We start from the raw sequence: 27,832 nt of genomic DNA, 5'->3' as shown, positions 1-27,832 counted from the left end.
ACAGAACCAGTGTGGCGCACAGGCAGGCGGCAGCCCTCAGAAAGTGGGAAGTTTTCGCCAAAGGATTCTGTCTTATAATCATCACCTTCATGTCGACTCTGTTGGATACTAACCCGCCGATGCTATGGTTACCTTTGTTACGGTAGGAACAGCTTAATATCTCGACCCGCTTTGTGTTCCGTGGGAGCGCTTTTATCGCCGGAAAACTCTTTGGTTCTGGCAGTCTGACAGTAAAGGAGTGACAGAGGATAACCCCGAGTGTCGACGTGTAAAGCAGACACTTAAATATGTTTTCATTTAGCCAAACAGAGTTTGAAACTTGCTCTGGAGCGTGTGGAGTTAACTTGCAGGAATGGGTTTGGAAATAAGTTTGGAGAAAACTGGATTTGGCTCTACATTAGCATCTAGATTAGCTCTAAATGCTGCAAAATCAATATGTATTTTATTGTTTTGATGACAGAGAAGATGTGTTGTTATGATCGATGAGTGTTTTAGTTCCCGGCTTGTAGTTTTGCCGGTAAAATAAAGTGGAATGTGCAACGCAATGCGTCCCTGCGCAGCCTCAAGGCAAAGAAGTGCAGGGAAACTCTTATTTTACCCTCTTTGTGTGCGTGTGTGTTTGCGCGCGCGTGTGTACGTGTGTATGCACAGGTAGACAAAAGGGTTGGGTTAGTGTCTTTCCACGCACACGCATATTATAGAATGTGTTCCAATGCACTGGGGAGTCTCGCTGTTTTCAAAGGCGTGTGTGTGTTGTGTTGGAGGGAGCGGAACTGGCTGAATGCGCGCGGGGACGGTTCAGATGTGGTTCCGTTTGTGTTTGTGGATTACCGACGCTCTAATTGTCCCTCAGCTCGCTGGTAGTGGGAGTGAAAGCCGATCTGTCACGGTTGACTCCCAGCACAAAGGCGGCCTGTGCGTTGCTCCTCGCCCCTTGTGCACATGTGTGTACATGTGTGCGTGACTGTATGTACATTCGCGCAGTTTGCGTGCTTCTGACGGGCCTGCTGCACCATCTCCTGCACAACTTTCACCTCACTGCGCCTTTCTGGGACGCAATCAAACTGAATTTAGGAATTCTTTCGCATACATAAACTGACTACGCAAACTCTTACCGCACATTATCTTACTGCACTGCCAATTTGTATCCATTTGTTGATGAAAAAACGGATTTGGCTAAATTGTACCACAGTTGGCTTTTTCTTTACTCTCGGGATAGGGGTGTTCAATTATCGGCCAGTTTGTGTGCTCGTGTGTGTGACTTATTATACCTTGTTGTGTGGTCATCGTGCGTAACTTTGCCCTCGCAAACTAAAATTGGGACGGGATGGTGATGGGCTGGAGCGGCGCAGAGCTCCATCCTGGTGCTTGCGTGTGTCTGCAGAGTCTATTTGGGTCTGGGCACCTTGTCAGTGGGCGTCTTCTGCCTGCACGCTGGATGCTTTTCTGCCGCGGTGGGAGTGGACGGGTGCGCGTACACACACACCTGTGCAGCTGTGGCAGCGGCGGATTTTGACGCAGCTCCCTTTTGTGACGCGCAGGAGGAGGAAATTAGGGCGCAGCGAAGGAGGCGAGGGAAGGACCATTCTGAAACTTCCCCCGTTTTTAAAGGGCACTTGAGTCAAAAATGGCCTTCTAGGCCAGCAAGATAAGCTTACCATTACAGCTGGAGGCGATTGAGTGCATGTTACAGCCCAGCTGCAACGACTCAGTTTTACAACGGCCATTGTGTTTTATTGTGGGGGGGGAAAGGAGGAAAATGGAGAGTGAGGGGCGTGAGCAGATTACAGACAAGGACCAGGGGAAAACACAAAGTAGATAAGATTAGAAAAGGGCCCCTTTGTACTTTTATAAACCAATATGAACTGTTTGGAAAGTTCATGTTGGCCCATTGGATTGTTTTTTGCGCTGCCCTCCCTCCTGCCTGTCTGCCTTTGTTTTAGGTGTTGTTTAAATTCTCCCTTGCAAATGCCAGATGACCGAAATAACCGTGAAAACACGAAAGGGAATAAATTGGAGCCTGTGCACTGTTGAAGTGCCAGTGACCTGGGCCCATCTGCTCCACAGGGCTGGACTGGAGCCAACAGGGCATTTAAGGCAGGAGCAGAAATGGTAAACTATAAAAGACTACAGGAAGTCTGGAAAATCAATCCTGAACGTGAGCCAATATCAAGTTGAGACAGATTGAGATTTCCAGTAAATATCCTCAAACCATTTCCAGAGCTTTGTAATTACATCTTGTTTGGATTTGACATCTTGTGACAACTTTTCTTTTTCACGCTTAACTTTTTAATTACATGTTTGTAGTTGTGGTTACTGCCTACTTACCACACGCTGTAAGAAGAAATGACACCAAATTCATATCGTCTGAGAGGATAAACGTAGTAGATGCAATATGATGAGACATTTACTGTTTTGTTCTATCTCATTTCTGACATTGTACCCATCGGGTCAGTAAAGTCAATTCTGTTACTGCTAATTGAACAACATTACATCAACATCAACATTAACAGACAGGATGCCAGATTAGAACATCGTGTAGTGGCAGTGAGTGGGCGTATTGAAGACACGTCCTCTAAATTTCCCCAAATCCAGGCCCTGAAAGTGTATTTAAATAGCAAACTGACAGCAGCCGTCACGGGTTGGCAGTGAATGAGTCGATTCTTTCTTTGGTCTCAATAACAAGGAGAGATTTCGTGCCGGGGCCTTTCAACCTACGTCATCTTTAACTACTTTTTGGTCAGACTGGTGTCATTGAGTCATTTAAAACAATCAGATCATTTAACGTGACTCTAAAATTTGCAAAAAAACAACCAGAAGCAGTTGACAGATTTTCTTTTAATATTAAACCCATTTTCTACAATCCAGAGGTGACGACTACACATCTAATCCAGAGGCCAATTGGGAGCGTTTGCATGTGTTTGTTCCAGAAAAGATGAGGTGGGATCGGCTATCACATCAGCCAATCGTGTGCCTTTTCCAACATGTCAGTGTTGCCGCCCTGGGGGCAGCCTGGTGTGGATAAAACAGGATTCCCTGTCAACATGTGTGGCAGCTGTATGACATAATTGATGAGCTCCAATGTTCAGAGTGATAGAAAAGTATTTGATAATCACTGACATGCTTTAGCTTGTTTTCTACAGTCACAGCAGAAGAAAAGAGAAGTCTTCTCTCTGCGTTTGTGTCCACTGGACCATCTGCTGTGCACTGATTATAGTATACTTGATGCATTCACACAACCTTTAGTACTTCTATGTACTCACGGAGAGTCAAATACTCAAACAGTTTAGGAAGGAATCAAACCCAGAGCACGGATGATGAATCCCGGATGGTACAGTTTTCTAGTTTTCACTCCTTGTGTCGTTCTCTCCTCGTAAGTGATGTTTCTGCTCTTTAAGACATTCAAGGGTTTCGGAAGTGACGTTAAGTTGAAGTTGAGTACTCTTCCAATCGCTTGGTGTCAAACATGTTGTATTTAAGGCTGTAGGGTCAAGCAGCTGAAGGTGGTACTTGTCTTGTAAGCGTGCTGTGTGTAGTTTACTGACTTTATAGGATCACTGGGTACTCATGTTCTCAAGTCCTTTTACAACTGTGCTTTTCATGAAATATGTTTTTCATTTATCACACCAAAAGCTGCACTGTACAAAACCCTTCATCTAGACAGAGGGACAAATTGTAGCTTGTGGAAAGTTTCTACGGAACCCTGAAACAAATGTTTTTGGGATGGAATGTTGGAGTCAGTTGAAAAAAGTAGTTTTTTTTGTTGTTTAGACTTTCTACAAGCCAGGAGATTATACAATTAGTTTTCTGGAGAAAATTCTCAAGATATGTGTCTAGAATCTATTTAATATTTTAAAGCTTCTTTTGTTACATGTTTTGTTACCCGTTATACATAAACTGTCAGGCAATGTATGTACAATATTAGGGCAAATAACAGCCCAAAGTAAAATTGCACATGTGACTTTAGTCTGAGGAATGTTTTGTTATTGACTCAACAACATGTCTTTGGTATGATTTCCTCAAAAATTCCCCAACATTGAAGGATCAATGTCTGTGATATGGTTGCAGATGTGTTCAGGTGCATGTAGGAACAGTGTTTGTTCTGTTCTACACACAAAGAAAGCCTCCTGTGCTTTCTCCAAATCCTTACAGTGTGTTTTGCTCTAACTAGCTGGAAGAATGTGAACCGTATAAACACTCTGCTAAATGTGTAAACCATCTCAGACCAGGCAGGGCTGCGGAAATGTAACCATATAGAATAAGACAAACAGCTTGACCCTCTCAGAGGAGGAAGAGGAATAAGAAAGGTCTGGCTCGTGTCAAAGGAAATATGATGAGGACATAAGACATATTTATAATAATAGTCATACATCACAAAGTGTCCACTGAAACAAGTTTTAGAGATTAGATGACTACAGGTCCAGGACGGGCAGATTGATGGAGTGATACTTAAGTTAGAACAACTACAGCAATATACACAAGAAGTTCTATGTCAATGGGAAAGGTGATGCTGAAAAAAGGCGAAACTCAAAGGGACATAGTGATTCCACATTCAATCTCATCCTGTTGAAGGTTCAGAGCTATAGAGACAGCACCCAAAACAGACTTTCTTCACTCAGTGTACACTTTGGTGTTGCACGGGAGAATAGAAGTATTTTAATGTGATTTTTGAATATTAAAGGACTGCAAAAGATTCAAAACAGACCCCCAGATAAAGATAAAAACATGGAAACCTGTAGAATATATGCTGTTTATAATCCTTCAACCAACTTTTAAAAAAAAGCAGGAAGATGCTTCTCAGACCACTGTAAATGAATTCTCATCTCACAACTTTTTTTATATTCCTTTCCCACATTCCCCTTGCCAAGTGATCTTACACCTCGAGTCATGCAACCATTCTGAGAATTGGTTCTTAATTTGTTTTTCTCATGAAATGTACTGTACAATAAATCAGCCATCCCAGTCAGCCAAAATGTTTACACGTTGCTCTCTTTAACCCTGCGAGTGAGTTTGATCGGCTCAGATAGAGATCGTTTGGTTTGAAGCTGAGGCTCTGTCTTCCCAGAACGTCTGTCACATGACAGTGCGCACCCGCAAACATCTTAAGCTGGTAATCTAACTCTCTCTCCCGCAACAATAGTCTCCATCTCCCCCATATCTACCCCGCCATCTTCTATCTTCTTCTTCTTTCTACGTTCACCTGCTTTCTCTCCTTCACCCCGCTCAGCTCTCCTCTGATGGCAGGACGACATTTAAAGCCATCGCAGTACAGCTGATCCCTTTGATATACCCTTACCTGTACAGACTCAATAGTGAATTACCGGCCCAGGCTCAGGTGTGTTTTTGCACCGATCACATGACCCAACTGAAACTACCCGTTTATGTAATGACGGCTCATTTAGCTTGGGAGCGGCTGTCTGTTGACTCCGTATAGAATGCGACGCCTATAAGGTGACATCTGCGTGGACGTATGTGTCAGGTTTTTGACAACCTTTTGATATTTGAGCTGACAGATGTGCAGACTGCCTGAGGGTGAAACCTGCAGCATAGTGTCCCCCATCAAACCACACACACACACACACACACACACACACACACACACACACACACACACACAATGGATGTTTTTACTGCAGTTAGTCTTTCATTTTGTTATAAGTGAGAAATGGCAGTGGATAACTGATAATAAATGAAGTAGGCTTAAAATGTACATATGATTTGAATAGGGACCCATCATTTACTGTAACCAGTGTCTGATGATTGGGTGTAGACCAGATGAGGTAATGCATGCTGGGATTACTTAGGTTGATTTATGCTGATTTCAGTCAGGTTATGTTTACATGAGGTGTGAAATAATATCCTTACGCAAAATGTCTGTTTGCAGTCAGTGTGCATAGTGGAGCTGCAGCAAGGGAGACTACAAGTCAGGCAATGTTGTTTTTTTGCAGGTGGACACGTTACAAAAGTTTCTGAATAGAAGCCTGAAAGAAAGTAAGTAAGAACATGAAACTCTGTTTCCTTTAACATTAAAGGGCAGGTGGTGACACAGACAATGGCTGCCACTGTAGATTAAGTGCTAGTTTGATCACAAGTCACAAGTATGCATGTGCGTGTGTGTATTTGTGTCAGAAACCCCCCAAAGGACTTAACAGCAGTGGTTAAGTTAGTGACACCTAATTAGTATTGCAAAAGACAAACAAATAAGCGGATGGGTCATGGGAATGGTGTGGTTTGTTCAGCATCAGATGTACGTTGTGTGGGAATAGTGGCTCGGGAAAGTAAATGAAGCTGTCACCGCTGATTTAGACAGCTGCGATCATTTCAAATTGATGAATACGGGAAACAATAGTTATTTGATCAGTCGGAACGCGTTTAGGATTACATGACATCGCACGACAGCTCTCGCTTCATCCTAGTTGTTAAATCAATGGTAATGTTACACTCCAGAATTAAAAAGCAAATAATTTAGGGTCTTGGAAATACGATATACTGCAAATGAATCACCTCCTGTAACCTATCAGCAGGTGTTGCGTGCGTGGGAAAGCATCTGTCTGCGCCTGTCTTCTGTTTATCTTGTTTGTTTGTTGGTAACCATAGCAGACTACACAGAATTTTGTGCAACTTAAACTTCAGTGTCTAGGCAACACGTGCAGCGTTCACGCCGCAGCTACAATCTGAGGTTTTCTCCTGAGGATGAACAGAAAGAACAACCTGAAGCTGAAAACACCGGCAAATATTTAAAACTAAATAAGTCATTCATTTTGACGTTTGGTGTCAGCTTGTGTGTGTGTGTGTGTGTGTGTGTGTGTGTGTCAGCTCGTGTGTGTGTGTGTGTGTGTGTGTGTGTGTGTGTGTGTGTGTGTGTGTGTGTGTGTGTGTGTGTGTGTGTGTGTAAAAGGCACTTGCAAAAGTCCAATCAGATAATTTACAAGCTATCACAGACTCAAAAGTGGCTGTTGTGGCTTCACCCTCAGCTGATCCTTCTAAACATCAAAGAACAAACAACAAGAGAGAGACACAGCACCATTAAGACAAGACAGAAACACACATTAGAGGTTAGGCACTAGAAATGCTGACTTTTGCAGTGATTTATTGGGGGGGTGTCCAGTTGCAAAGGTTTTTCTGGCTGGAACTCTCAGGGTCACCTGCAGCATCATAAACGTGGTCGTCACATACACATAAGGGGTAGCATGTCTTTGGAATGCGGAGGAGGAAACCCACGGAGACGCGACTGGAAGGCTTTGTGGGTTACAACTCAGTCACTCCAACTCTACATCGAATTCAGCTCAGGAATCATGTTCTTTGTCTTCTCTCTCTCTAAATCTCTACATGCACTTATCCCATGGCGAGCAGTGGGAGTTTGACATGGGGAGTAAGGGACTTCATTGCCTTGACGTTACAGCAAGGGAGCATTTTTGGAATGCGAACCCTTCAAAACATCTTGTCAACACTTTCCAATTTATGTTTCTGGAGAGAGAAGCTTCTTCACTTTGACAGTTTCGCGACACTAGTAAACAAACTGGTGCCAAATATTTGTGAGGTGGTTTATGCATCCTTGCCATCCCATATCAAAAGGCAAAAACACACTTAAGGGGTTTTGTGATTCAGATTCAGATATCTGAGAAGGCAACATCTGACTCAGAGACGCTGGACGTGTTTTGAGATTCAGGTCAGGGTTCATCTCCATGATTGGATATTTTATTGTTGTTTATTGTAGGACTTAAGTACCCAGGAATCTGTTGATAATGTAAGCAGACGGACTGATGTATATTTGTTATAACGCACATTTACCATGCACAGTACATTTATAGATTATATACTGTGGAGGTGCTATTAAAGTTGTGAGTCATCTTTGCAAGACAAACAGTTCTTTTTTGGAGAACTGAAACGTGATGAAATATGAATGATGTTTAGGCAGTAAGTGTTTTTCAAAGTGCACACACACGCACAGTACACGCATACAGTATGTGTGCACAGAAGTGTAACAAATGACTTTTATCCCAAGTGCCTTACAGTATTGTAAGGCCGTGCAGACGTTTTTAGAACTGCTGGAAAAACAGTATGACAGCGTTGTCTTCAGCCTACGGGGGCCCGTAAGGAAGTCAGTCACTTGATGAAGAGTGATCCATTAAAAATACAATAAAAGGCCTGAGAACCAATTGTGACACCATGAGTAGAGGACATTTTAAACCTCAGATTCTTGCTCTTACTTTGGATTATTTTCTTCTTCTTATCTTTTCACACACACGCATGTCCACAGCTTTCAAAGTTCTCCGATAAAAATATCCGACTCATTTTTAAAACATGCATGACATCACACTCATCCGGTTTTATTACTGCGGGCAAAACATTTGTCGACAAGCATTGAGCATCTGCCAAACTCTGAGTTTGTTTCAGCTTATAGGAGTTTGAATGTTTGGAGGACGTGGACTTCATTTCTAACATTGTTGTCATAAGAACTACTGCATGGAACAGTTTAGGGTCATAGTCAGATGATGAATACAGCCTGGGAGCAGAGGCAAGCAGATGGCTTGATGATTACAATGATAATGACTCACTTTCTTACAGGATTCCAAAGGTTGTTTTTTTCTGGATTTCACATGAGAAATTAATTGTGGTTGTTTGTTGCATTGTGCAGGCAGAAGCTGGTTATGTGTGTAGCATGTGAGCTTTTCAGAATGTCTGATTTACAAGGACACAATTGAATATTTGTTTTGAATTAAGTATTTGACATGACAATGAGAGCATGCAGTTATGAGACATTTTGGAGATTGTTTGTTTATAAAGACAGGGGGAGAAAGCTATAAGAAGTAGAAAAAGGAAACTTTCAGCTTCATTTGTAAGCATGACGTCTATCAGAACCCTACAAATGTTTCATTTGGCATTAAAATGTATGTATGTTTGGTATTCTGTATATTGTATTTTCAGGAGAAGCTGCAGAGTTGCCTTTACTCCTCTCACACACTCTAGAGTTCTCTGCAAGACTCGATGCTTTGACCCCTAGACCATTAGTCTAGGAAATAAGGCTATCACTCTCACACACACACACACACATGGATAAAAGGAAGGTCAAAGCCACTGCTGAGCCCTGCAGTCTATTCCTGTGTCTGTGATTCTATTAGGCTTGACACCAGATTAGCTTCCTTGATCTCTGAGGCTGATTTAGGATGGATATTATAAACTATTCCTGCTCTTACTGTCTCTCTCACACACATACACAATCATACATTACATAACCTTACTCAACACTTCATTGACCACAGCCATGTCTGAACTGACTCGTCATGCTCATTCAACTCTGCAAAGCTCAACTGTGAAGTCAGCTCCAATCACATTCAATCCCACTCAGTTACAACAAAAAGTGCTCGAAACAAAACAAGAGACAGAAATTGAAAGAGATAAAGTTCAAACATTTGCTCTCAGATGTAGGGCTAAATGAATATCACATCTAAGTAATATGGGATTTCTTTCTCTTAGAATTTAAACTTTGGTGTGGTAATAAGGTGATGTAGAGATAACATCTTCATCTGTTGCTCTATTTCACACACGCCCACACACTGGACTGGGAATGGATAAATCTGTGCCACTGTGTGCCAAATGTCCACGAGTTTAGACTGCAGCCAAGAACTTCAGCGGCTGCTTCCACTGATTCTCTCTGCTTGAAGTAGGTGGCGCCTGATAAACAGAAACACGCTTGCATGAAGTGATGTTTGGCACGGATGATTAGTGGCACATGGTCTCCCGTCACTCCCCCACTTACTCTGTGTGTTTATCTGATAGTTCAGTTTCAACTTTTAGCTCCTCTTGGCAAGATTTTTATTTTAAAAATCCAACCTTATCAAGTTTGATCACAAAATAGGTTCCATCTTGTCCAAATTAAATTCTGGCGTCTGCTGCGGCCACTGGTGGGAAATCATCTCTGACCGCAGGAAGATGTGAATCATAACATGAGAGAAAAACCCAAACTTGTCTCCTGAATAGCAGTAATTTTGCTCTTTGTCCAGAAAAACAAAGAAAGCTAGACTGAATAACTTCAAAACCTTCTCTGCTGTCGTCCATTTGGGTTCCTGTTGGCTGCAGTTTAGTGACACTGAAGGTCCAATATCTCAGTTGCTGCTCACCACCTTATTGCCTTATTGTTTTATGCTGAAATTGTCACCTGATTGAGCATATGTAAAATCTGAATCTGAGCTGAATTACACCTGTTGAACATCGATCAAAATAAGCAACTAATGCCCTGCAGTACAATGTCAAGAAAGAAAAGTCCAATTTCAAACATTGAATCACTGATCTGAAATACTTGAAGTAGATCTTTGGAAACACATTCAACAGAAAAGGAACAATGGAGAAGCATCTGGTTTCTAATTACAACAGTAAAGCTTTCTGAATTTCTTTCAAGTCACGTGTGTAGTTGATATTCTTCCTACTAGGTTGTTGAAAAAAACATGAATTTACAGAAACCAATACAATTATGAATAAACTATTATGAATTATGAATAAACTATCCTCATCCTCCTGCACACCCATCTACTTTGTAGGTCTGTGTTTCAGACTCATTGACAGACACTGACCAGATATGGAGTTTGGTGTCCTACTTGGAACTTTGGTGGGGTCCCTGAATTAAACATTTGTAAAATATGATCATCCATCGAACATGTCTGACTTAAGTTTTCGGAATAGTACCATTTGTGTGCTCGATTCAGCAGTCTTGTTCATGTAGTCAGACTCGCTGCAAGGTGTGTGCATGTGCTCTGCTCTTTTGTTTTGTCTGTCAGCTGCAGGAATGTGTACCTGTAGGTATTTTCTGTACATACAGTCTTAATGCACATGTTCTCTTTCGTCAAAAACACAGCCCTGGTACCACACATCAGAGACATTCTTGTTTCTCCTCCCACCACGTCACCACAAACATGCTTCATTACTAAATCATACACGAAAACACGCTCAACTCCTACAACCACGCACGGGCACAAACGAGTTTTCCAATATATAATGATGGGGAGTGACTCACCAAGCTGGAGGCGGAGAGTTCGCTGTTATGACTGGAATCTCACCCTTCCCTTTCCTTGGTTGCCACCCTGGGGGTAAAAAAGAAAGCAAGGTGGGCGATGGAATTTGCAGGATAATGAAGCCAAGATCACAAACTGGAATTTCAACAGAGGAAAGAAGGATAAATGCTGAACAAAAACAAGCAAATTCATTAATGTTGAGGTTTGCCACTTGCGACAACTCATAAGCTTGCACACACAGCTGCTACGTGAGCGGCGTTCCCTCCTTCTGCCTTGTGTGCTTATGTATTGAGTGAATCTTGATGATTGATTATAGCCACTAGAGGGCCAAAACCTCATCCCTGGTCAACATCAGAACACATTAAAGACTAGTTCCAAATTTAGAAGACATCTTTGCTGGCAGGTAGTGCTGCAAAGACAAATAAACAGGAATAGCAGGGTGAACGCAACAGCCACTGTACGGAATATAAATATGTCACTCATTGGATATTTTGTGAAACAAGAATCTTGTTGAGACTATAGGATGGGGAAGGAGAAAGACAAAGGAAAAGAAAAACAACCTGGAAAACCTCTTTCGCTCTGCCCGCCTCATACTTCCCGAACAGAGCAGGTGGCGGATGATGGAGAGGGAGTGTGTGAGTTTGAGTCTCAAAGGAACGATCAGTGTCACATGGAAACACACTCACTGGGGTGTCCTGCAGCCTCTTACACATCCCATAAATCAACATGCGGATTTTGTGTTATTGATTAGTTGATGAGGACTGACAAAGCCACTGTGGGAATTTCTGTCATTTCTATTCAGTTGTTCTGTCATTATATAACAATTTACACAACATTCTTGGCTGGAAATCGACCCACAGACAGGATCCCACTCTTCCTGTCTGCCATCCACTCTCTCTCTCTTTTGGCCGTAACATCTGGAGTCAATTGGACAGCACTAGAGCTCAGACATTGCCGGGTTAAAATCCCTCTGGTGGATTTGCTGGTTTGGCACAGTGCTTCGCTAAGCCCGCCTTCACTAAGCGCCCTTGAATGCAGCATCCCCGAGGTCTCCACAGCAACTGCAACACGCAGCATCCACCGGCCACGGTCCTAAACTGATACATCTGCAATTTCCTGAGCCGGCAGGTGTCCTTGATTTTCCTGACCCACAGAAAATGAAAGGTTCTCTAAGAAATGTCAGGGGTGTTAGAGTCGTCTACTATGTTTCGGATCAGGGCTTGACTAATATGGATTTTGATTTCAGATTTCAGATTTTTTTCACAGTAATAATGCCTGGGAACAATATTAGTCTGGAGCTCAAACTTTGCGGTGTGCCTCCTCAGGGGACACACGAACTCCACAAATTATCCAAGGACACCAAATAGGTCAAGATGCCTTTCGGGGAAATCTGTATATCTGTAAGGAATCTTACATCATCTCATCATCTTAGGTGAAATTTAAAATCATCTTGAAAAGTAAGGGTTTACAAAAATCTAGTCTCAACTTCTCAAGTAATTGAGATTTTATGCCTTTTGTGGAAAGTTTACTCAATTGAAATTCGTTCGTCTATCCAATTACCCTGAAATGTTTACCGTTAGGAGTCCAACCCCACAGCCACATTATATTTCTACACGAAACACACGGTTGAGATGTTGTTGCTGGCCCAGAGCAGACAATAGTTCCCTTGGTCCAGTGTTTACTGAGGCGTCCTGCGACCCAAAACCATTGGCGCCGGACTTAATGTTAGAGGGCAGAACTAAGTTGAGACAGGTGCTGGCATGTGGTTTGGCTGCATTTTTTTGGCAATGGCACTACAAAGCTGGCAACTTGTGTCTTAAAATTATTAAAATGAAAGTTATGTGGCATGGTTGACTCTAATAAAATGTTTAAAATGCTTGATACATACAATTTAGATTTAGAATAAGAATTTCTGCCTGGCTTCATTCTATTCTCTTCTCAAGCTTCTAAGCTGTAGTTTCTGTCTGCTGGATGAAAGTATTTATTACTAGGCTGTGCTGAACCAAAAATATATAATAATTTGTACAAAAAAGGCAATTGTGCTTCATTCAGGCTGAATAATTGATTTTTGATTGATTGACTTTTCATCAAATGCATGGTCATTTGCAGTCGAAGCACATTTAATATATTTATTCAGAAACTGACCTTGTAGAGTGTTACGGATTAGATGATGTGAGTGCTTCAGACTTTATTCATACAAAGAAATGCAGATTATCTTTGACCTAATTGTAATTTAGGAGACCTTTAAAGTGGAGAGTATCAAACCCTTCTTTACTTTAATCTTTAAAGAACATCGATCTGACTCTACTCTCCCTGCCTCTGCTCCAGTGTGCACACTGAGTGACGACATGACAATTATGGTCACTCTAAGGCCCTTTTGCCAGCCTTGTTCATCTCTGGTGCATCTAACAGAATGTGTTATATGTTGACGTCATCATGTCAAATAAAAGGACTCATGTCACGGTAAAGAGCATGTTGTCATGTCGAGCCTCAAACGCAACTTAAGGCTTGCGAGTAGTGTTGCAGTCAGAATTTGTTTCAGGGATCCTGTTTGTGGGTCACTGCTGGGATTTAGGAGAGGGTTTTAGAGCAGGTGTCTCACCCAAAGACCGATGGGATGCGATGCTGAGAGAACCGAGTATAGAGGACGGACGGATGGATGGATGCATTAAAGCAGAGTGAACACAGAATAAATAGATGAGGCCATTGTTATTATAATGTAGGTTGCTAGAAATGTCTAATGATTTTTTTTCGGGGCATTTTTCTCAAAAGTCGAAGTTTTGCCTGTTACTTGTTAGGTTGAATATACAAAAATCAGCAGTACATTACATCACTGAAGGACCTATAGATGCATATTTGACAATCTTCTCTTGTGGAAACGGTCTCTCTGGCCCAGGTTCTTGCTCTGTCTCCATTCTTTTCTGAGCTAACCTTTGTGCTAGAACCTCTCCAGACCACATAAGCTTGATTCATTGGATCTGCAGCCCGGCATTGATCGGCTAAGGCGAGACATTTTAGTCCGGAGGCTGTGCATCATGTTTCATTAAGGCTTACAGCACGAGATAATATAATTTCCTATCATCTTACACTTAATACAAACAACTGTACTCTTGTATTTCAAACAGTGAAACAACAAGATATTGTTTTCTTTGTCGGCTTAACATCTTTTCTATTGATCAAGCCGCTTTGATCAAACCATCCATTTCCTAGACCTGATCCAGGTTCTATACGTAAACACAGACACACATGATGTCATGCGGTCACTCTGTTCATTGTGTATGTGTTACTTTGAGTCTGTTCTCTTTCAACCTACGTTCAGGCACAAGTAAGACAACACAAGTACAGTATATAAACAGTGACACTTGTGATGTGCATACTGTGCAGCATGTCACACCATAAAATCGACCCATGTTACACGCATGGAGAGACAAATCTATTCACACATACAGTATGTGCACTTAAGTGTATCTGCTTCAAAGCAATATGTTCACTTTTATAGAGAGAAGCACTGCTATTCCCTCTCCTCCACTTCTTCATTCTCCTCATATTTTCACCGTTTGGCTCACCTTCCCCTGCCCCTCTGCCAATTGTCAAACTGGCTGTAATCACTTTTCTGTAATGCGATCGTCAGGCTTGGCTGTGTGTGTGTTTTACTGTAACACGCTCCCGCTCTGCTGCTGGTAAATGCAATCTTTCCTCCGACATTCAGAGTTAACCCGATTGGAGTGAGGAGGCCAAATCAATGATTCATGGCAATTACGGTGCGTGTCATCGCCCGCCACACCCCAATTTATGCTGCTTGAATTAATCTCAGAGATATCATGGATTATCTTCAGCACCAACACACATCAAAGAGAGCTACAGTATTTTGCTCTAAATTTCACATTTCATGTCACAGCTCATAAACTGGACTGACCAGTGAAGTGTTGTTGTAACGCATTAAACTTGTTTTATTGCCAACAGATAATCTGAGGACGATTAATTAAAGCACTTAATTACAGCACTGTCACATTTCCAAAATGGCCCTATGCTTTCCGTGTGAAATGGACACACACACACACAGTTCTAAATCATAATTGAATCTATGGTGAATTCACCTCCAATAAAGTGTAATTAAGAGCAGCATACACTTACACACACTTCTCCGTTAAAGGTTTAACCCAGCGTGTCCGAGGCCATTTCTTCTGTGTGTATTGGGGTTACATTCCTCCTGGTGGGCCACGTCATTCAAAAGAGTTGACGTGTGCCCCCACACACACACACACACACACACACACACACACACACACACACACACACACACACACACACACACACACACACACACACACACACACACACACACACACACACACACACACACACACACACACACACAAAACAAACCCTGACATGATCTGACTTACATTGCCACAGGCACTGCTCACATCTACACTGAGAACAACATGGAAGAATGCTAAGATTCTCTCTCTTTCTCTCTCTCCCCCTCCCTCTCTTCTGTTCATATGTGAGCGTGTGTAACTTTGATTGAGTTGGATTGACTTATGTTTCCCAACACTTGTAGCACAATTTTTCATTTACAAAGATCAGTCGGCACTACTAAAGAAGTCATGACAGCCAAACAAACATGGTTGCTGAGGAATTTGAGAAACGAACACCAACAAACTTGGTCCTCTTCTCGGGACATTAAAATGGATCCGCAGCGATGTCACTGCTCAGTTTATGGACGGGGCCAGATGCTAAGTTAGATTACACAACTTGTATTTTTTCCAAACCAAGAAAGAAGAATAAACAGAGCAACGAAAGCAAAACATGCTATTATGAGAGCAAGAGAGATGACGGATAGGAGAGTGTGCCTTAACAGGAGGAAGACGTATTTAACTTGGCTCGGGCTTAAGAGTTAAACAACCGTTTTTTGCTTTGGTGCTGCCGTTACTTGTTTGCAGTATTAGTTCTTCATGGGGTCACAAGATATCTGTACCTTTGTAATGCTGAAATGCGCAAAAAAACACATATGTAGGTGTGCACACTGATTGACACTTCCAGAACAATAATTACAGTAAAAAACATAACACGAACAGTAAAGACACATTTATGAGATCCCCTGTCACAGCTGAAGTTACTAGGCTGTGCTCAGACTAAGGCCGATTATCTGAGTCAGCCCTGCTGGGATTAAAGGTTCAGGGGTCAGGGTCTGCTCCTCTGACCTCAGGCTCCATGCATGTACTGTCATATGTGACCTCTGAGAGTTTATCCAATTTATGTACCTGTTCAGTGTGAGGCTGGCAGATCTGAGTGTTGGTAAGAGTGGAAACGAAGTGGGACTATCTGTGTTCTAGGGAACAATCACAATATTTTAGGCATGCAGAGGACAGCAGGCAACAAGATTTACAGTATATAGAGAGGAGCAGATAGTTAGGTATGTACAGAAGCAAAACATTGGTTGAGTAATTAGGAATCTTTTCCCCAGTTCGAGAAATATTGAACTTTTTACTTCACTGTATTTATCTGATGGCTGTTACTTTACATCTACCCTCAACTCTTTTTCACAATGAGTGCTCTTACCTAGTTAACTCAATCAACACTGATCCTCCTGCACCTTCATTGAAGAAAGATAATCTGACTCACTGCATTTGTAAAACATCATAAATTGGAAAGAAGTGTATTGTGCTGTGAATAAGGAGAAAGGGGTGAAGTGAGAATGAATGTAAGCTGACAGGAAGGTGAGATGATGAGAGGATGAAGAGGGGATGTTGTTTGGAGGGGTGGGAACTGGACACTGAACTAATAGCTCGCTCAACCTTAAAATCTGAAGCGATGAAGGGGGAAAGGAGGACAGAGAAAGGAAATCTTTACCAATGCACAGATGATCTGCCCTGAAACGCTGGATACTTGTGATGCAACTGTTATAGTCCAGGTCTTGTGATGTTTGGTTGGGTTTGACATTTGTGTGTGTGTGAAATGGGTCACTGTGTTGCTGCTGGGATTAATACAATGCTAGCGAGGAAACAGACTTGGTCACAGGCTGGTACGTGTGTTTTGTGGCCCATTGAGGATCTTAGTAGACAATTGGACAGAGATTTCAAAAGTTTCAGCAGCCAACATTTGTGGGGAATCTCATGAAAAAAATGATAAACTCAATAAAAAGTGAAATTGCAAAGATTTATGTCATGTAATGTCGGCCCTGATGACTGTTAATGCCATATAAGAGTGTGAATGAGTTTGTCTGTGTGATGGAATACATGCATAAATAGAATGGATAGTTGAAAGGTGCACAGCCGCTGTGTGTTTGGAAGTATAAACTGGCCTTTAGCACACATGAGTGGTGACCTGAGGTACTGTGATCCAGCCCAAGGTACAGGCTGTAGGTGACACTCGTGTGTGTGTGCGTGTGCGTGTGCGTGTGCGTGTGTGTGTGTGTGTGTGTGTGTGAGAGAGAGATTGGATCAAAACCTGCCATTTAAATACACTGAGGGGTCTTAAATATTTATAGCTACCACATGGCAAATGCTGTGGAAAACATGGCCATGATTTCATGAAGGTTCCCTCACTTTGATGTCAACATTTCTTTCAGATGTTTAAAGCACTTTCTCATTTCAGAAAGAGACACAAATGTGGGGTCTGATTATAAACTTGGCAGCAGGGACAGAAAGCAGTAATTCTGCGCTTCATGAAAGAATGCCCCCACCCACCCACCAACCCAACACACACACATGCACACACAGGCAGTGTTTGAAAGGCGTCATTCTCACCTGGACAAATGATGTGAAGTACAAGGAGGAAACCCTTCGGATTTCAAATAAAAAAGCTTGGGAACGCGGGATACGAGATGTCAGCAGATTGTGTTGATCCTTTGGCAGCTGTTTCATCACATTTATGATTGAACACAGAATTAACAATTAAAAAAAATCCCCCACCCCCTTCTTAAGCACCCACGCCTGCTTTTAGTAAGACCCCATCTTATACAGCAAAGACGGCAGTTATGTCCTGCTCGGATCTGTTAGTCTTACAACTATTTCTGCTCGAAATCAACTTTGTATCTCCATTTCATTCATTCACATTGCATTGTCACGTTACAGAGAGCTTTACATTTCACACGGATGCTATTATGTGCAGATATATTAAAGGATTCTCTCTTCATTTTTTTTTTCCTTCTCCCTTCCTTTCCCCGAAGTGAGGCGATTATCAGTTTTCGGGAAAGTACAGTCCTGTTAGTTTGTGTATACTTGCGTGACCTATGGGCTGACACTTTAAAGAGCTGCTGCATCAAGCCCTGACCTGTCTTCAAACATCTGCCAGGCGCGGTAACAAAAGTGAGGCAGTGAAGATTGAAAAAAAAAACTCTCCACCATCAATGAGGTTGTGCTAATAGAGGAATTATTAAAAGTAAAATTTCTAAAATGACACAGCACGCTATTGTATGAAGGATTGAAGGTACATAGGGCTATTCCACTGGTTTTGTGTGTTTTAGTGTATCAGTCCGGCTATTAAATGCGTGGCATTTGCATGTTCTCCCTGCGTGTGCTTGGGATTACCTCTACCATCCAAACGTGTGTCAGGTTAATGCTCTTGCACTGGGATGTAAGCCCTGGTGCTTGGGTGCTGCATTGTGGCTGCCCACTGCTCCTCAGGAGAAATGCTGAGGATGAATTTCCTGTGATCAATAAAATTTAAAGCAGAACAATTAATGAATTATTACCATTTTCCAAATCAGATCTACTGGTATGTGTCATATTGATTCCTGACTTTCCAGGCAGCTGTTCATTTCATGACTAACACCATCTGAGATCATTAGTGGTCACACATTTGCGAAACAAGGACTTCTGACAAGCTGTCTGAGCACCACAGATGAGGGTTTGTCCGCGGGTCATGAACTGGGCTGTGCCTCAAACAATGCAATCACAGAGACAAGCAGATACAAGTGGGCCAATTTGTTAGGACTCACCCTCAAAGCTGCAGGATGCTTCATGGGACGCAGCTTATGGTTCCATGCAACAGCATAGATTTAGGTAGGGATCCCCACCAACATTTTTAATGATCTCAAATGACTCGACGTGGTGAGGCGAGTTGCCAGGTTTGAGTGTTGAGTGTTTGAGTGCGGTAGCTAACCTTTTGTGCACTATAGAGAAATGCGACTACAACATTGAATTCTCGTAGACTGTGAGCTGACTGACTAACACAAATGAAAAATCAGCACACCACTTCCTGTTGTTGAGCTATGGAACCAAACCAGCATTAAACAGGTTGACACTTGTTTGATTTTTATCGTCCTATCTGGCGTACATGTCCACAGTGGATTTTCATCGTAAATGTGTTGTGCTGTCAAACCAAAAAAGTAAATCTGATCATTTGTCACTTCTTTAAAGAAATTACATTTTAAAACAGGGAAGAATACAGAAACTGCAAATGACTGACCTGAAAGTGAACCCTGACCAGGTCTTGTTTCCTGTTTTGGACATTAAATACAACAAACTGACTGGATGGTTTTTAGTTTGTCCCTGAAGGCTTGTACAGGTTATTCAATATGCAGCAGCAGTAATTCAAGGTAACTGGGCTTGTTTAGCCTCGAAGACATGTCACCACTTATCTGTGTAGAGTTCGCAGTTCTGAATCAGTAGTGCTCAGTGAAATGGCATTTATTATTTGAGTCATTCACACATTAGACCAGGTGATTCATTGAATCACATGAGAGAGGTGATAGAGACATTAGAGACACATGAATGAAGGTACAAACTGCTCAGTTGCAGCAATGCAGCAAGTGAGCCCTCGTCCAATAACTGAAGTCCAAAAGGCTGCAGTCAGTCAACATAAAAGTCACTGAAGTGGACAGAATGATCATGCTGGAGTCCAGTGAACCGCTCGTGTGTGATTCTAACAACTCAAATCTCTCATGACTCCCATTAACGGCTCACCTTGTGGTGAAATGTCTCCAAGACCAAACATTGAGTCCAGATGCTTTGAGTTACCACCTGATATGATTTTCAGTAATAGTTTAGTGGGGGAGCCAATCAAGACCGAGTCCAACTGCGACGGATTAAGTGGGATTATTATGAAAGTGCCTGTAGATTTTAATGTCTTCATTAAGCATTGTGATGAAGTACGGAATGCATGACAATAGAAAAACCTTTTTGATACATTTCTACAGATTAGACGTCTTAGGTTGTTCCGTATAGGGTAATAAAGGAAAGGATTTATAAACATATGTTTGGCTAGATAATTACTTCACAAAATTTCAGTTTGGATTTACCAGCAATGCAAAACTTTAACAAATGCCAATGTTATCATAATAAGTGCCATATGGCGAGTTGAAGTGATTTGAAGTAGCACAAACCAAAGCACCAACATCCTGCCTCTCCTATGGGTATGCAGTATTTTCAGACCACAACAGCATCTGAATGTCACATCAAGAGAACAATTGTCCTTGCCTATAAATCTCAGTGGCTGGAGAAACATTGAAACACTGCTTACTGCTACGTAGATTTGCTTATTTACATTTGAGAACCAAATGTGCAATTTGGAAAGTGGTACAGATGTGGTGCAACCTCAAACTGAAAACAGGAGCCTGGTAATAAGTAACATGTATATGTTTCTGTCCTGAGGATAGCTTAATAGAACATCATAAGGATCTATAGATGAATGTGAAGAATCCAGTGATGGTTCCCTGAGGCGTCACTTGTTCCTCCTCTTTGTCCAAACCTGCTCATTTTAATAGCATGTACACAGTATTTCCCCTTCAGAGACCTCGAGGAAATTAGAACCAACATGCTCTGAAACAGATTCTCTTGAAAGGAACTTCAGTGACATTATAGGAATACATTATTCTTGTTGCTTAAACTTAGAAACAACCAAGCCTGTAACCATTTCACATGAACTAACAAAGTGGCGGGAACGCTCGCTTCTATACCCTTATAATCCCAGTTTGGTGATCACTACATCTGATACTTCACATCTTTTTTAGCTGAAGAAACACCTGAAGCACAGAGTTATCTTGTCAAATCTACATTCCTTTCAACTGTTGCCAATTCGACTTTCAGAGATGTTTCTTCAGATATGTAATGTGTAGGCGTGTAGTTGAAGGTAGGAAAGAAAGGTAAGAACACAGATTGACTAAACCAGCAAACAAGTGCAAATACTGTAGCTGCTCATTTTTCAATATTTGATTGACTAGTAAAAAGAAATTGTGATAATTGAATGAGATGAAGAAAGAGCCCCTTATTTTCATATATAAGACCACCTTGGAACCTCTTATCATAATGAAATACTAATCACTTGATGAAAATGCAATCTTAATTTTAGCCTCAATGAGAGAATGTGGTGGGGTGTGTGTGTGTGTTAATTTGATTATTCTGTTCTTATTGTCCTTTTTTTTCACTTACAGCCTCTGAACTGAAATCTTTGTTTTGATTAGTATTTACTCCAGGTAAAACACTAAGTGAAGACATTGCACTCAGTGTGAATAGTATAGCTGTAGCAAAAGAGGGCAGAAGCAAATCAGTTTGTTTGGCATTGCATGGGTTCAAATTAGAGCCTACAATGAAAACAACAACATGGAAACTCAGTCTGTTTTTGAGTTTTATTTTGAGTGACTTGAGTGAATTCAATTTGGCTCAGATAAGTAAAGATCAAACACAGTTATACTGTATGTGTTGTAGGTGCAGGTTTCACTCTTTAGATGCTTAATGAAACAAAGCAAATGTTAGTTTTGTGATGAGTGAGCAGAATGGTTTGCATGTTCTGCATATTTTGCCTGAAGCAGGGACGGTTAGAGCAGGTTTTTGGAGCGAAGAAGAGAAGAGAGTTGAAGGTTAATGGACCAACAGACCCATGCTAAAACCCGGAGAGGGGACTTGTTCCCCTCAGCAGTGTTATGGCTGGATGATACAGAGCTGCAATGAAGGGATGAGGGAGTGGGAGTGTTCATCAGCAATGTCACCTTACAAGCAGTGGCACAGAAAAGAGCGCGTGCACACACACACACACACACACGGATGCACACCACTGTGATCATCAATTTATCGTGAAGACTCATCTGTTTCCGTCAGTTAAATGAGAAGTATTGCAGTGCTAATGGACACACCTGCAAACACCATTGTTCTCAACACTCCCACAGTCCAAACTCAACACATTCCAGCATGTGTTTTCACTTACAGCATCTTTGGCATGGCATTCGGTTGTAAAATGCACTCTTCAGAATATTTTTGTAAATGAGCCACCTCGCCCATGAAACTGCTTCTCTGAGCATAGTCAGACAAATTAATGTTGCCTCCTGCCGCCATAATCAAAGCCATAAAATGTCTTGCTGCGTTTTATGATGTTGATATTCAGGCTGGCAGAGGCTAATAAGGCACAGTGGGTGAGTGATGACTTGCTGAGTGCGCGGGGTGATAATGACTTCAGCCTATATACTGTATGTGTGTATGTGTGTACAGATGTGTAGTCCTGGATTTTCAGACCTAACGCCCGAACAATGGTGGCAATATGAGGACATATCTAGTATTTGAGGACACTTTGCCCGTCCTCACCTTCACATGCAAGCTATTTTGGCATCAGGACAAGGGTTTAGGGCGATTCTAATTAGGATTGAGGTTGAAGGACTAATCTGTCATTGAAAGCAGACAAATGTTGGTGCACATCTTAATGAAGTGTGAGAGGAAGAAATGGACTGACATGTTTCCAGACAATGAAAACAAATATATTATACTGATGTGCAGCCACGGATTGTGAGAATATTATGATTCCATGTGTTTCAATCCAATGAAATGTTCTCGTCTGTCTGAAGGTTTAACTGTCTGTCTGACCTTTCGTCTGGTCAGTTCAGTTCACACCGCAGCTGAAAATATCCAGACCGTTGCCCATTTATTCATGCTCATTTTGCTCAGTTGCTATGTTTACAATGTTTAAGGCGCAATATTTTGCTCCATAAACATTTTGGATCTGGCGCAATATGAAAGACGGCTGCATTATATTTTGCTGAATTTTGCCTTTTCATAATCCAATTATCAAATTAAATGGTCAAACCCCTTGCGTGCATGCCTCATATGCTTGTGGATGTGTCTACACACGAAAACCTAAAAATGGTGGTGAAGTAAAGGACAAAGCTTTCAGAACAGTTCAGGCCAGATTAGGTTGTCTTACTGGACACATTTCTATTGGAATGATCTATATCTCCTTTAAATGCAGTTGCCAAACATTCAATTCATTTATTCTCATACTAGTTGTGCGTTAGACATTGTAAGAAAGTATACCGATATAGAGCAGCAAAGTTCAGTTTGCAGTTTTGCAGTTTCCCAATTCCCTTTAGGCCCCCCGATTAGCAACGTAGAATTCGAAACTCTTCTGTGTGGGAGTGGAACAAAATGGCAACAGGCGCTGGGATTGTGTCGCTACTGGGCACTCTTCTGAAAAGGCACAGTCAGAGGATGGAGATGTGGTTCTTAATTGGTTGTCAGGTCTTTCAAAGAGAATATTGTGGTTAGAATGTTACAGAAATACCCCCAAATATGAAAAGCTTGCCAAGGGACAAGTGCGTGTCATCTCCTGAACAATTAAGGCACTTGATGCTCCAGTGAAGAAGATGCCCAGCAGCATAAGCCTGGTCAGGATGGGGGCTCCTTGAAATCACTGCATGCAATTTTATTAACGAGGGTAGTCAGTTTTTTCAAAAGCTCAATGTAAACAAAGTCTATGAGAATACAGGATTAGCAGGAACAGTTCTTGACTTCATATATCGTATGGTTCTATGGGATGGCATTTGAGTTAAGCAGAAACTTTGTGATGGATGCTTTGTGTTCTTGAGAGGTCATTTTTGTGTGTTTATGAGTTCGGATTGGCAGAACTTTAAAGCGTACAGAATCTTATAATGGCGTGGTCATGAATTCCCTAAGGCTTGTTGCAGCATTAACAGATTCATAAATCACGTGGGTACTGACTGGGAAAAAGCATGTGGTGTTGACACACACGTCCTCATACAGTGCACTCAGTCACATTCTCAAACTGACGAGACAGACACACACCCTTGTCTAACATTTAATTGGGCTTTCAGTTAGAATAAATCTACTGATAAGGGCTTGAGTGTTTTTGAATTTTTGCCTGTTCTTGTTATCTCGACAGCTGGCTTAAACACTGAAACAGAGAGACAAAACTAGAACTTGTGTAGTCAGATTTTTTGTGAAATGAATGTGAATTTAAAGAAAGGAAATTATATTTTGATCCAAACAAGGAATTCTCCTGTAGACCAGCCGCCAATTATCATCAATAAAATCATTATACAGACGACCTTTACAACATTACGACCACTGTCATTTGGTTGACAGTGTCAGGTTCTGGCTGCCACACGGCAAATATGAAACAGGACATTTCTCAAACAGACTCATCCTGCAGGTCTGAAATTTCCAACTGGCAACCTGCACAAAACTATCTGTGTAACAAGGAAACTACACCTTCTTGTTATGCATTGTCTATTGTTACATATAAAAATGTGTAGGCTCTGTAATTGGTGCTTTTACAGGAAGTAGTGAGACACCTAATGGCAATACAGGGAATTGGAGAGTGTGTTTCGCATAAGCATTAGTTTAGTACTGGTTGACATTTTGAACGTTCCTGCCAAGTATCTCACTATGAATATAGTCTTTACTGCCAAGCACAATGCTGTACACGCTGCAGCACGTCAGCGCCTTCATGTAAATCTGTGTTGCTATGATGAGACACACATACACAAACTAATAACCATGTGTATGACTGTAACCAAATATTTGGACGCAAGTGGAAAGGAAATGAGGAAGATTACAGCAAACTGTATCAACAATCCTGTGTCCTACTTCCTGATCAATAATGCTCACTCTCACTCTCTCTCTCTCTCTCTCTCTCTTGCGCAGATCTTACAGGTGAATCTAGTGATGTCCATCCTGCTGTACGTGATGGTCCTCGCGTACCTCTATGGTATCCAGGCAACCAACATGGACAGCAGTCGTCAGGGGCAGCAGCAGCAGCAACCGAGTCCAGACCCTTTAAACTCTCTCATCATCCAGCTGCTTCAAGCTGACCTGACGAGAGGAAAGCTCAGAGGGAACCAGGGTCAACAGGGCAAAAGCAGGGATACTGATGCCCAGGACACGCTGCCTCCGCTGGGCTTTCCAGGAGCAGATGCCCCCTTAGAAGATCAGGGAGACGTAGAGCAGCGAGAGATGGAGGGTCACAGCAATGACATGGTCGACCAACCGGTGATCCTGCTGACCTCAGAGCTACTCAGACAGCACAAACGTTACAATTCACCTCGGGTGCTGCTGAGCGATCGGCCTCCTCTGCAGCCACCGCCGCTGTACCTCGGGGATGATTTTGTGAGCGGCGGATGGGACGGTGCGGCGGCAGGAAACAAGACACGAAAGAAGCGCTATGCTGAGCACAAAAGTTACCGGGGGGAGTACTCAGTCTGCGACAGCGAGAGCCAGTGGGTGACGGACAAAACCAACGCAGTGGACATCAGAGGGCTACCTGTCACTGTTTTGGACAAAATTAAAGGCACCATCGCTCAGGATGTTAAACAGTACTTTTATGAGACACGCTGTCGGACTGCCAAACCCTTTAAGAGCGGCTGCAGGGGCATAGATGACAAGCACTGGAACTCGCAGTGTAAGACGTCACAGACATATGTTCGAGCACTGACGCAAGATCGCAATGTGGTGGGCTGGAGGTGGATTCGCATAGACACGTCTTGCGTCTGCGCGTTATCCAGGAAACATCGCAGGACGTAAAAAAGCAATGCAAGCCCTGGGGACTTTTATTTCACGATTGGAATTCTACTTCCTGTATAGGATTTAATTTCTTTTTCACAGTGCCCCCCCCCCCCCCCCCCCCCCCAACTCAGGATTATGTTACATGTTGGTGCAGGCCAACGTTTGTGCTATAAAGTGATACTTCTACTGAAGAAACTGATTCTGGAGTCCATCTAACTGATATTTCACATAGTTGTGCAAACCCACAAGCTGGCACAGTGCTGCTGTTTTGGACAAACTCGTTTGAGAAAATGTGGGGAGGGAGTGTGAGGGTAAACTGTACATATAAATTATTTAAATTATATAAAATGCATGTAGTTTATACATGTCTATCTATATATATATGACGTATGAATATATTTGTGTTATTTATTCTCATGAAAAGGAAAAATATCTATAAAAAATGAAATTAAACAACCTATGAACTCATTTTGAGAGCGTAACACAGAGCTGGGCTGCGAAGGTGCTTCACAGTGAGACTTTACATGTGCCTTGACCAAGTGTGGGTGTAGAGGAAGAACGTGAGAGCTTGACAGACGGGGAAGCTTACACACAGCAGTTGCAGCAAGTGTTTTGTGTCAGGGTGGAGGGATGAATTAGGGTGCTGCTAGAATACACAGCGGAAACCTAAACAGTCAAAGAGCTGTAGGACTAACCTGTGGACCAGCCAAGAGGCCCTAATTCTTACTGTCATCACCAAAATACCTTCACCTTTGAAAAGTAGTGAGATTTTACCAATATATATAGTTACCCTGAGCCACTGCACTGTTGTTAAAATACATCACAACTCCATTCATTACTGTAGGAGGCAATTTTTATACAAAATTATGACAAAGATTTCCCTTGAGGACAGTGGATCCAGCAGTAAAGGATGTGTTTGACAAATCCAAATGTTTCTCTGTTTTTGTTCGGCTCTTTATGGGCGTCATCTTGATTCTGTGAACCCCTTCAAGCCAACTGACTCACTTAAATATCACTCAAATATTTCTGGCTCAAATGCAAAAGACATCGGAAAAATTTGATGGCATGGAGCATGCACCAGAAATAAAAAGATGGTGAAACATATATACATATATTCTATTTGAGATGTCTAAGAGGATAAGGTTTTCTAGTGTTTTGAAAGAAAAGAAAAGTGGAGGTTCAGGCCATAAACGTTTGCTCAAAAGCTGTTCTATTGATTGAAGCCAAATAAAAGTACATCAGTCATCCCAGAATATGAGTCAACTTGAAACTGCCACTTTTCTCATTTTCTGGAGAATTGTTACACAATTGTAATACAGTGTATTACAATTGTGTAACAAGTCATGATGGAACATCCTAAATTGCACTGTTCTACTACTACTACTACTTCTGTAACACGTTTCAATCAAGATTTACCCACCTACACATCTATTTAGTCATCGGAAAAATATCCAAGTAGTGTTTGCAGAAAGGGGACTCAAAGAAAGGGGCATGTTGTCTTTCAGTGTGCACAAGAGTGCTGCAGCAAAAAAAAGGTGGATCAATGTGTTTAAGACCTCCAATGGACATAAGACAATGGAACTCTGTGGTAAATGATAGAAAGAAAATAGGGAAAATATTGCTTTGGTATCTCTGTTGATAGTGATACAGTTGATGGAGAGGCCATTATTATAGATGAAGGACTAAAGGACAGAAATGTATGAAAAACATCAGAGGGGCTGGCACAGAGCCACATGGGTCAGAAAAGCAATACAGAGAAACCAAAACGTCTAATTCTATCAAAGCCCCAAATCCTCAAATGCTCAGTGAGACAGAAACAGTCCAGAGGCAACATGACTGTCAAAGATACAAATCAGTAATTCTGAAATTCCTCAGAGGTCATAATATAGAATGGGGATGAGTGTGTGTTGTTGAGGGTAGAGGTATGCTGTGTGTGTGTGAGAATATGTGAACAGACACCAGGACACCAGAAACGAGTAAAGTTTGGCTCCAGGGTAAGTTTCCTCCATGTGGGAAAGCAGGCACACAACAGGGGATTGATAGTTTGTCTTTGTTACCATAATGTTAATTCAGTAATTAATCATTTTATAG

General features: G+C 41.9%; 1 protein-coding gene across 1 annotated transcript; it reads left to right on the top strand.

The window, feature by feature from the left end:
- The first annotated feature begins 6 nt into the window (after positions 1-6).
- On the top strand, positions 7-26,630 carry ntf3 (neurotrophin 3). The gene is made up of 2 exons (XM_076150404.1): positions 7-142; positions 24,884-26,630. Exons 1-2 carry the CDS (start codon positions 125-127, stop codon positions 25,757-25,759), a joined length of 894 nt encoding a protein of 297 aa, XP_076006519.1. The 5' UTR covers positions 7-124; the 3' UTR covers positions 25,760-26,630.
- The last annotated feature ends 1,202 nt before the right edge of the window (positions 26,631-27,832 follow it).

The sequence above is a fragment of the Genypterus blacodes genome, unplaced genomic scaffold (assembly GCF_046128005.1).
Source record: "Genypterus blacodes isolate CSIRO-AG114 ecotype Tasmania unplaced genomic scaffold, CSIRO-AGI_Gbla_v1 ptg000007l_1, whole genome shotgun sequence".
Taxonomy (NCBI): Eukaryota; Metazoa; Chordata; class Actinopteri; order Ophidiiformes; family Ophidiidae; genus Genypterus; species Genypterus blacodes.
This window is presented reverse-complemented; position numbering and strand designations above follow the sequence as displayed.